The 12,403-nt window shown below is 38.1% G+C and overlaps 1 protein-coding gene across 3 annotated transcripts in view; it reads left to right on the top strand.

Annotated features, from left to right (window-relative positions):
• The window catches only part of LOC139126546 (uncharacterized), a 67,325-nt gene that overhangs the window by 35,518 nt on the left and 19,404 nt on the right, over positions 1 to 12,403 (top strand). Inside the window, exon 1 of one of the 3 annotated variants that reach the window (XM_070692616.1) lies at positions 2,158 to 2,524. The exons of 1 other annotated variant lie outside the window; for it this stretch is intronic. In XM_070692616.1, the coding sequence (XP_070548717.1) occupies positions 2,509 to 2,524 (16 nt within the window). In that variant the 5' untranslated portion in view covers positions 2,158 to 2,508. Of the gene's footprint in view, positions 1 to 2,157; positions 2,525 to 6,253; positions 6,384 to 12,403 lie in introns of those variants that run through there. One more of the 3 variants, XM_070692613.1, reaches the window with a different exon arrangement.

The raw sequence follows: 12,403 nt of genomic DNA, 5'->3' as shown, positions 1-12,403 counted from the left end.
TGTTGGCAGCTACCCCAGTTTGTCTATAATGTTACATGATTACATGATTACTTCTATATATTATACATCAATGATAGCCTTTCACAGAGATTGACAGTGCATTTGTAATATGTTTAATAAATATCTAATCAATCAATCGATCAATTGATAGAGACAGGCAGGCAGACAGTAGTATGAGCGTAGGAGCCATTAGGAGGCAGCGAGCCATGCTATTATAAACTGTAAGAAGTAGGGACTTCCCTGTCCTGTAATAAAAACCGTCAATTCCATTTTTAATCGCATTATCGTACCTTACTCTGGGCAGGCTGTCTAGGGTTGTACGTAAGTTGCACTATTTTTATTTTCAATTCCCTTCGTAGAAACACACATGCAACCCTGGTAACTCTATACTATCAATTATTGCTACATTACTTCCCTACATCAGGTACGATAAGATGTTTCATTTCCGCCTCATAAATCGTTTTCGGTCACTGGTACCATACAGTTCGAGGTTTCCAATTTATAGACTTCTCATGAATAATCTTAATAGTCTTTTTCTTGATACGTAAGTGTATTATTCACAATTTTCAGACACTTTTAAAAATACCACATTGAAATCAATCTCTTCTACATTTAAATCATAATACATCAATCAACCAGGCAATATCTCGGTCAGTTACCCAGCAGTGGTTTTGCGAAATTCTTTCGTTTTTTTGCCTCCACTAAACCGCTTTAACAATTATACTGTGTAGAGCGATTTTCAGTAAGTCAATCATTCAATACGGCTTGTAGCCATAATACATTATATAGATCTTACGCAGATCTATATCACACATTCTCTCTTCCACGTACAACCGAGTTCATGAAGCCCCATAACACATTAGACTACTTATAGACGCCGACTCTATCAGTCTGTCTGGAATATTGACTGTATGCTTTACGGTCTATTCAAATGCAAATCAAACCCTGAATACGTGACGGGACCGATAAAGAGCCGAGAGCCACACTTCCTATCGATATGTGAAGCACAGTCCCTCCAGTGTCTGAAGTAAGCTTTAATGACGTGTAGATGAACGCTTAGATATCTGTGTCAAAGTTCACATCCATACACCATGTAGGTTACTGTGGACACACTAACAATTTAAATAAAGAAGCAAAATGTTAACTTTTTCTTTCAGTGTTTTAATGCTATGACACTGTCGTCTTTGTTTAAAATATACCCAAATATAAATACAGACTATCACCTGTTCATGCATGTTCTTTATTTTCAGTCTACAGTACAATGTGCTGAGGTTTATATCAAACCTATAAAGCATTATAAATTATCATCATGTCAAAGATACTATGCACAGAATAAACAAAGTAATCCGATAATGAGCAAGGTGTATGTTTAGCAGAGTTTATCACAGAAAGCGGAAATGGGTCGATAAGTGCAAATCAGTAAGAGACGGGGAAAATAGGAGGAAATAGCGGGGATTTTGAATAATAAGGTGAATGTCAGTTATTGTGACGGGGGGGGGGTCTAGAAGGGAGAAGTGGTATATTTGCAAAATTCTGTAATTTCAGAGTCAACATAAAATTGCTCATAACTGCTTTTGCAATTATGACGTCATCGAAGGTGTACAAATTATAATTAACTTTTAAGACCGAAATGCCTTTTTGTGTGATAACATGTGATGACAAGGTCAATTATCTTAGGCTTAGTAAAACATCCTAACATTCTAACATGTTAAACAACTAGTAAAAATAACAAGAAACGGTTTATTCGAAAAAGACCTCTTCATATTTGACCACAAATATTCCACAAAAAAAGAATGTCAAAAAGAGTTCACTATGCAAGGTGACCTTTGACCTTAGTGAACCGCGACCGTGCACTTTGCACTCTTTGAGTCGGTTACTGTATATTCGTATTTTGTATTTTCAATGAAGGAAGGTGTCGTTAAACCTTTCTCTGTTCGCAGAAATCCCGAGTCTTCGTGTAGAGCATGGTAATGGTTAATTGTTTTGCCTCTAATAGCATTACAGAATGAGGACAGTGACAACCCCCTCAGGTTATAAAAAACTGAACGCCTCCTTCTCAGTAATGTTATCTTCTTGTAAATAATTCACTCACATCTTCCTTAAACCTATTAGATTATTAAAGAACAGCTTTGTGAGATAAGAACTGAAAACGGAAAGCATTCATGGCACTAGTCGGTCTTCACGATATGTGCATAAATCATTTGCCTCGGCTTCGGTAAATCACAGGGAGATGTCGATGTGCCGCGGAGGTGTAAAAACCCGCTGGTTTGCAATTGGGCATTTGTTCAGCCTATACAACCAACATCTGTATTACTTATGGTGGATATTATCTCTTCTGTATCGTGGACCCTGTAGATTAAGCTGCAGACAGTGTGCAATGATGGGAGGCTCGCCTAAGCGAGATACACTGGGTGAATTTGTTTACATCGAGTAGCAGTCCACATAGTGTACCGTTCACAAAGGTGCGTTGTACACGATGGATTGAAACTTTGTGGAACTCGGATTATCATGTGGTACATGACCTGTAAGTATCATTCTCAAAGCATTCTTCTCTTATTGGTGATTCCAGTGAGATGGTTATTAACTGAGGAGATTTATAACATGTAACAACAAAGTCGCCTTGTCCTCCCTACATTATTTATGGACTTATTATACAGTCTTGGTGTCACGATCAGCAACAACAGGTGACATGGTCAGTTGTCAATGATTCAGTGTCGCCTTACTCTAGCATTATGTTTGCTTTTTCATGTCCCCAAACGCAAGTTTTCTGCTCTTAGCTCCTTCTTATAAGCCTTGGCCCGTTTTAGTTTCCAGGTAGGCATCCCGAGGAAGGCCGAACAGCGCATGTGCAAGCTAAAAGATCATACAGCACATCACTATACTTACTAAAAATAATGCTTCATCAATACTCAACTGAGATTTATTTGTTTGTGCGTCTAAATGTTTCAAAACTGGCTCCCCATTTTATCTTAGTGTACCTGTATGGTGTCGGTCTTTACATATAGTTTTGACACGTAGTATAAAAACTATACCTAACCATGGCTATACATATCAGTATATAAAGTAGTCTGCATTATATTGGGAGGGTCTATGTCCGCAGTTATCAAAAAGCGAGGCGATATTTTGTCCTGAGATGCCGAACCATTGAAACGTGCCAGAGGAACCATTTCGTGTAAAATTCACGCTACACAACTGCCACGTCGTCAAAACAAGACACCTTCATGACCCTGGGAGTTTACGCGGGTGAATGGGCCTTTTGAACCGGGCTTTTTAAGCGCTCTACTTTATTGAAATGCAAATTGCTGTTACACTGTCTGCAGTGGACGTTTGTTGACAGAAAAGTGACCGCCTCATCAAGCGATAACAAATGAATACGAACCTAGGCAAGCGCAGACCTTGAAACATCTGACGATTCGGATACTGAATAGTGACCGAAGAGTAGTTTACAGGGCGCTTTTTAGTTTAAGCTGTACATCTCAGTGTTGCTGAACTTGTGAGGGCGCTAAGATATAGTGCGTATACAAACAGGAAGAGCTATTTATAGGTCCTAGACAACTTGACCATGAGATAAGATGCAGTCGACTCGCCCATTGACTGTCTAATTTGGTTCACGGTCCCTCCTTTTGTGGAGGGACCGTGTTTGGTTCAAGGCATTAAAGTAGTGCCTTAATTGTGTGGGCTCCAAATTCTTGGACAGCGCCATCACACCACACATTATGCCAGATGTATATTGAAAACAGAAGGACGTGATATGTTGACACTAAATCCGCCGTTCCAGACACCCATTTCGTTCAGTGTTTTTTTTTCCAAAGTGAATGAATGAAAGGAGATTTGATTATTTCAATACGAATCAATAATTTCTTCGCTTGTGACCCCAATTTGTATTCCTATCACTTCATATGCGTTCAGTGCACTTTTCTCAATTATTTTCGAGCAGTTTACACTATCCGCCGTTTCAGAGTCCAAGCGTAATCTCATGTTCATTTTAACCAAACGGAGCAGCTATACTATTGCATATTTATAATTTATTTATTTATTTCCAAATACGGGTTCTATGTCAAGTGTAGGGTAGTGCGAGGATTGTGGTGTGCATGGGGAGGCTATGAAACCTCTTAAACAAAGCTTCACGAATCATACATAAAACATACAAAACAAATAAAATGAATACGAGGTATTGCTAACACAATAAATAAATGTAAACAAATACAAATAACTAATTGTGCAAACGACCTTAGTGGAGAACATAGCTTGCAAAGGGTGAAAGACAAAACTTTGTAGCGGGATATGGTATTCGGAAAGTTAGCGATTGGTAGAGGGGCACCGTTGATCTGAGTTCTGTATTCTCACAGGTAGTGTGTACTACAATGAACTGGTAGATGCACGGGAAAGATCGAATCATGCAGGAGGGTTTAGTTAAGGGTGGCTCTCAGTTTTGCAACCAACGTTTTATTTTGTTGCAAAGTTCCCATACATGGCATAGCACCTGGTCGTGGCAATTAATAGTGCAGTTGACTGTCCCGAACCATAAGTCTCAGCCAAGTCTTTATTGGCTTTCGAGTACTAGTCTTTCTGGGACCTCTGTCATCATGGCAAAAAAAGCGGCAATCAAGCAGGGTGAACTGTACATGTGCAATCTATGCGTCTAAAAACTAATGTGAACTGATTTAATCACTGCACGGTCAACGGTGATTGGAGATGTGGTGTTCCGCCCTGTCACATTGTACAATATTGTTTCTCTGCAATAATTTGAGTAAACCGTCAATATACTACAGAGGGCAATCATTAGATAGCTATTCACAGTTGTATCTTGGAAACACTCCAGCAAATGATATGGAACTCCGATAACAACAATTTTACTTAGATAGCTTTTAAGCATAGGAAGATAAGCTGCGAGTCAAACAAACAATATCAGGGATGATGAGAGTCATTAACTTATCACCGACAGCTAATTAGCGAATTACAAAACAAGTGACTTAAACTAGTGTGAAAGGTCAAGGTTCTTGGCTGATATCTTCTTGGAAAATCAATTTGTTAAAAATGATGTATATACAGGTTCATATGTTGTCTTCCTGTTTAAATTGTAATTTCGTATAATTTGCCTGAAATTTGAAGATATGCACTACTGTTATTGAGAACACCCCCTCTCTAAAAAAGTGATCAAATTAAATTTTTATGTTTGCAATATTGTTCGCTTAAGAACGAAAATTGAAATTATTGTCATATTTTTGAATTTCGTTGTATTAGAACAATAAAGATGGGAGTATATACCATGCTTGATTCTCTGCAACCCGACTCTGAAAAGTTGAAGTTTTCCCCGAAAAATCACTGAGAATAAGTTTGATAAAAATGTGAATGAATGTTTACACTCCCATGGCACAATTTTTTGATCATATAGAGGAGGTATTTAAAATGTTTTAAGGGGTCTTGAATCTGGTATCTGAAAAAGAGATTCGATCGCAATTCCTTCAGACCCCCCCCCCCTCCCAGTATATGTGAATGTAGCCCAGCGTCCTAAGGAATACCTACCTCTCTCTCTCCTCTCCTCTCTCTCTCTCTCTCTCTCTCTCTCTCCTCTCTCTCTCTCTCTCTCTCTCTCTCTCTCTCTCTCTCTCCCATACATAGACTTTTATTTCCTGTTTGTCAATCTGCTTGTCCTTCAAGTTGACATATTTAGTTTCTGTCATAATGTCTCTCGGATCAGTGCCCTCATTGACAGCAAGTCACTGCATAGAACAAACAATAATGTAAGGATAAGGTTGACAGAAACTCCGCCTGGACTTTCATTTTATGATAATACTGGGGTCATCTCACTGTGAACCCTACGTGCTCAGAGTAAATGGTTAATGCTCGGGAAGTGAGAGCGTTGGCTAACTCATTGTCACATGCACTTACAATCTCCTTCAGTATTTCTCACTTTTTCTAGTCAACACGGGCTTGAAACAGCAGCTGTAATGACTTGCCACCTTTGTTGGACATGAAATCTCATGTTGTAAGCTCTTTTTTGTAAAGGCGGCCAGGTGCTTCAGAGAGAAATGACGATTAACATACGCGCAACAGTATAAAAGTAAATCCACCTATAAAACGCCATATTAAATAACAATTGATGTCCGAAATATTCATTTGGCTAGTTCGGTACAATTTTATTCACTGCACATAAAACAATGCCCCAGATCCGCTGTAATCTGCCAAAGAACAAAGACATGTTAGTTTGTTTGAACAATATTTCGTACGTCCACTAAATGCGCCCCTCCGCCCTCCGCCCTCTACTTACGAACGCTCAAATGCGACAACATTGAAGGAAGCCTGGTGTGAATTTTCGGCCCGAATGTTCAGTTACTTGATCAAAGCCATCACAATGAACTTCAAAGTTGTGTTCGTTTTCGGTGAGTACATGAGGTTTTAGTTAAACTACAAGCTGCCGTTGTTGCTATTTTGAAGTACAAACTAAATTTTCATGTCGTAACATAACGAACGAGCCACCCACACATAGTACTTAGAAACCATAATGGCGTCATTTACCAGTAGTCGCATGTCTTGGCTATTCAATTGTTTTAAAACCAACTTCCCGGTCGTATGTTCCGGTCATACTGAAACATTCATCCTTGGATTTGGAATAAGCGCACAGTTAAAGTCATGTACGTAGTTGTGGAAGTGCAAAGTTTGATCAGGTAAACGTGGGAGATCTCATTTACCTGTGCACACGGAACGCATATCGTTGCATTACAATATGTTTTGTGATATATATCATCATTGTTTTGAAAGACACTAAATTTATGGTCGTGTAATAAATGTAATTTACACACTACAGTGACGCAATTTGCTTAGACCTGTTTGAAAATAGATTACGACATTTGGTAGCGCCAGTGAAGTAGAAAGGCACGTTCCTACCTCCTTGATAGCATTCAACATGTTTTAATTAAATACCCTGTGCTTCCGCCTCATTTGTCTTGACCCGTTTACGAAGGTGAATGTCCAAGTCTCTGTTGAACCTAATCACTCATGTCCTCATTTGAACTCTACGTTTGCTGCTGGGCACGCTGTTCTGTAATATATGAAGTTGTACAATGTCAAGAGAAAATTACATCACTGAGTGAATGCTATATTTCAGTTTGGTTTTCTAGGTCACCGTCATATCAAAGTTTCATACACTATCTCTAACGCTGGCAAAGGTTGTCTGATAGTTTATCATAAGAATTGATGGTATTTATTGGCAAGACAGTCATGTGTTTCAGACAACTAAACATATAAAACTAGCAAATATCTATACAATGCGTCACGGGGACATATCTATTCCGACTCTCAAATTTTCTCATGTTTGCTGGTCAGTTCTCTGTTGTGGGCTCGTTATGAAGCATGTTGCACGGTTGAAGTTTTTTCAATCCCGTTTTTGTGAAAAAGAATACTTCACATTGCCCTGTAGATTGTATGTAGGGATCGCGGCCATTTTGAATTTAAAATATCTGTAAATCTTATGCTATTTTTCTCTCTAGCACTTAGTATTGGTATATTTTTCTTGCTTATGAAAGGGAATCGTTTAAAGTACGAGTTATATGGAAAGTATCAGCTAAAGTTTCCATGTGAGGTTCCAGGCGTGTACCACCAAACAACCAAAACGTGGACTGTTTTTAGCCAATAAATAGCAGTCACTGTGGCGAAACCTTCCAGATATACATGTTTCTTTTACTTTGTGTAGGTTTTGCAGCTCAATGAACCATGCTCTGACATAGGAACAGTGGCAATTTGAATTTCCAATGTTGGTTAAGTTACCTGATACGATTCAAAAGGAAAATATATTTCAAATTAATAAGTTAGACTAAGAAAAGGCTGGGGGTTAAATGTCAGATTACAACATAAACATTACTAAGGCACTGGACAGAAATTACGAGGAGGGGGGCGGTGTTTTGGTGGCTGGGTCGCCATTTTCGTGCAAGTATTTGTGAAGAGCCATGAAATTTCACACATGCCGTTTGGGGAAGGTCATCATTTTTTCGCAACTATCGCAACTGTATAAGCTGAGAAGGGAAGATGTGACCGATATACTGCTTCACCTAAATATATCAAATCATAATTAATGGAATCTATTGGGCAAACTATTCACAATTTTCCCCACACAACAAGCTTTATCTGTACATTTATATATGTTTGATAATTTACGTAAATGTACTTTGCTTGAAGTGGGAGGTAAAAAGTACATTGTGCGTACAAGAAATTTGATTTTATATTAGATAAAAAAAAGTTGATTCACTATATATGGGAGTCAATGGGGAAACAGTGAATCCAAAACTAATCCAAAACTAGCTGTGTATTTATAGGCGCTTGATAATTGATATTAATGTACTCGATCAGAATAGAGCGGTCACAAGTGCATGTGTGTGCACAAAATTCACTAAACATGGGAGTGTACGGGGTAACTATGAACATTTTTCCTACACAAAACAAGCTAAATCTGTGCTTTTATAAATATTTGACAATTGATATAAATGTACATGTTGAGAATAGGGTGTTTGAAATAGAAGATGTGAACAACAAAAGTATGATATTAGGAATTTCACTAAATATAAGTTCACTTCTCTTGGCAGTCGGGGGGGGGGGGGACTATCAAATATCTTCCCACTACAACACTTGCTATATACGTGAGTCTATATTTATATGTTGCTAAATATTAATGTTTAGAGTAAGTTGTAATCAGTTTTTTGACAAACAATAATAGTGGTCTCTGTAAACATTACAGCTATTGTCCCTTCTGAATTTTAATAGCAAATAAGCTGACAAAATTACTTATTGTGATTTGTGATCTCTTTGCATTGAATTACATGAAACATCGCATAAAAGTGATTATTTGTAAAGGTTTGTTCTTTTAAAGTTAAAGGTCAAATGAGAATCATATGTTAATTAAGATATTATTGATACTGAGTGTGATACGCATGGGGAGGGTCACTTGTTTTTGTGCATGAAATTTGGGGAGGATCACTCTTTTTCTTGCAAACATTTAAGAAGGGTCGTTATTTTTAACGCAGCGTCATTTGAACCACAGTGCCCCCCTGTAATTTCTGTACAGACCCTAAATTATAGGTTTTGTATAGTAAACAGTCTCTACAGTCTCTTATACATGGGCTAAGCGGATATAGGTATTTTGTTACCACATTTTAGCTGTGAGAAGATACCTCCCTTTAGGAGACTGCGAAATAATCGTTGAGTGCATTGCCATCAGAATGTGTACCCAGCCATTACTGTACATCACTAAGGGACTTGGTGTAAATCAGCGGGAGGGGAGGGCCGGGCATCTGGGAGGGTCGCAGTTTTTTACCACTGTTTCTGGGAGGGTCAAAATTTCTTAAGCCCCTTAAAGGGCAGGCGGTCGCAATATTTTGAGCAAGGTGTCAGCAGAGCAAAAATAAAAGAAACCCAGGCCGCTATCTACGTTTGAATCGCTCAAATGAAATTAGTAGCGATGCTACATGCGAAAATCCGTCATCGGTTCCCCAACGTCAGGTACACGGTCAGTTCGTTGCGAAATGATCACAAAACTTCACCTAAAAGCTAAACATTTTTTTCGGACTTTCTTTCTGATGAGTTTGCGTATGTGATGTGCGATGGTTTACATCACGCCATTGGTGTTCTTACACCTCGATTTATGGTACACGCACATTGTTTTACGGGTTCCACAATTAAACAAATGACACCATTGTGCATATCGATACGCGACGAGATACGACCATTCCTTTTCAAAAACAAAAAACAAAAACAAAAACAAAGATGGCAACAAATGTCCGATATCGCATGTATTTCTAGCTCCAAATCTTGCACAGTCGGGCCCTCGCACGCTTTTCCACAGTACAACCTCAGTCCGCTAAACCCGTATCAGAGCCGTAAAGATTATTATTACTGCAACCAACTAGGATTGTCTTCTTTGTCAGCATTCTTATCACCATCGCGATCTTGAGTGTTGCTGTTGTCATTATTGTTAAAATTTAACAATCATCATCGTCAATGTCACTCTTTTGTTCTTGCTACATCAAATTCATCATACTTCCTTTGTTACATATTACTCCATAAACATTTTTAATGTCTACCAACAAAATGGAGCAATATTCTGCAGAACTTATGGTTGTTATCATGAAGCAAATGTCATTTTCTGCTTCTTAAGCTTTCCTCTTCTTTTGTTTCCTTTTTGCTTTTTGGTTTTAAAGGAAACACGATTTAAACATTATCTTTCACATTCATCTTTTCACTGCCTCTGTTCCGGTAATGGTTTGTTACTCGAGTTGAAATGTTTAGTTACAATGTCTTCCATAGTTTCTCTAGGTATCCTTTGTAAGTTTATTTGTTTTCCCTTTGTCCAAGATTTATATTCTCACCCTGTTTTTAACACATGGTTTGTTTTCTGATTCAAAAATTGACAGTATGAAGTCATCAGATGAATTGCACTCAGCTCAGAGTCTATCAGCTAGAATATTGTTACACGTGTAAATCTGATTATTATTAAATTACCACTATGAAATGTGAGTTTTTGTTTTACGCCATATCCACTAAAATAAGCTGTCCGTGGCTAATATCCTTACTCAAAGGCATAAGGCATTCCAGGTTAGACACTACACAAAGTACGTCTGTTGGCGAGTTTCAATTTATTATGAAACTGAATGTAGAGAGTCAAACACGCCCTTGGAGACAATCGCATTGTGCAAACCTTAACGTACAGCCTGCGAAGTTCAGATTTGACATTTACTAATTTTTTTAATGAATACAAATTTTTAATTTAGTATGCATGGCTGATTTCATACCATGATGTAATTGACTAAAGAGGGGTGATTAAAGATTTTCAAAATACTAATTCAGTGCATTTTTATACGTTGGAAGTACATTTGTATTCAACAATTGTGAAGTTGGAACTTCATGATCCATTCTATTCTATGGAGAAATCTAAGAATGTACCTAGATTACCTAGATTACCTAGATTAGGTTAATTAGAAGTGCATATATGTGAAACAAATATTATATTGGAATTTTGGAATGACGGTTTACGATAAATTGATGAATTGCACTTTTTTCCAACACAAAAACCAGCCATATCTCTGCATTTATGTGTGCTTGATTAATTATATTAATGTACTAGACTATAAAGGTGTAAATGTGTACAACAAATAAGACATGAAAATTTCACCAAAACTGCACGCGGAAAATGGGCCATGTGCACACAAATCAAAACACTATCATGTGCTGGGGAGGTTCACAGGTTTTTGACCACGTTTCAGGAGACGGCCATATGGTTTTCTAAGCGCTTTAATGCAAAACCCCCGCCCCCTCTAATTTACGCCCCGTCCCTACTTCTCTGACTAAAGTGGATTTCCGGCTTCTTTGTGTCGATGACCCAATGCTGTTCTCTAACTCTCAATAAAACCATACTTTGAACCGTTACCATTGAATACTTTCCGAAGTTAACTTTTCGTGAAGTGTCATTTCGTTTGTTCAACGCCGTCTCAGTGCCCGTGAGCGTATACAACGAACTGAATACCAGAAGGCTTAGAGAGAAATATCCTGGAAGCAGCTCATATATAGGTAGCAGGCCACTTTATCCTGACACTATTGATTTAGTCAAGGTTTGACAAGTATCTTGAATACTTGTCGACAGATATGTCAACGATAGCCAACAATCATGACATTGAGGTTAAGTGTGGTTTCAACTATAAAGACCGCCGGCTGTAATGGCGAAAAAACAGGGAGTTAATTCTTACCTCGGTGGAAAACGTTATGTATCATTTCCCTCACACGACAATCATTTGTATACTTATTGATGTGACTAGCGAGAACGACGATAGAAAATTCGTACAATCCTCCATATTAGTGAATAAAAATTTTGAAATTTGTACACCAAAATGTCAACGTTAGGTATGCAGTTCCTGGCCAGTCTATACATTAGTTGCTGGAGATAAACGTGTTCTTTCATAAATATCGATGCACGACAGGTATGTATTTGTGTCTAGGTATAAGTACAGGTCAAATACTACGGTTGTTTTGAACTCACAACGTACGGCACCCAATCGCCTAGCGGAGAAGCCGCAGACGGAACCGCTCGGCCATATCCCCGACCTCCAAAAGATTGGTTCAATAAACGAGCTGATTATTACAATTTTGCTGACTGTAAAATCTGACTGATCCTTGCCCTTGTATCTATCAGACAGTTATAATTAAAATCTTAACTGTGATAATTACGACGGGACCAGGTGATTTATGTATAGTAAATGTAGTGGACTTTAGGCTTTCAGATACTGTCAGAATTCTACGGTAAATAACCTGCAACAAAATAAAAGTTGCAAGATTTAGTTGTTTTAAGAGAAAAATGCTAAACTAATATCAAAGGGTCAAAACTCAGAAAAGAAAAGTGTGTTTCACCTTTTCGAAACAC

The sequence above is a fragment of the Ptychodera flava genome (assembly GCF_041260155.1).
Source record: "Ptychodera flava strain L36383 chromosome 3 unlocalized genomic scaffold, AS_Pfla_20210202 Scaffold_27__1_contigs__length_13241970_pilon, whole genome shotgun sequence".
NCBI lineage: Eukaryota > Metazoa > Hemichordata > Enteropneusta > Ptychoderidae > Ptychodera > Ptychodera flava.
This window is presented reverse-complemented; position numbering and strand designations above follow the sequence as displayed.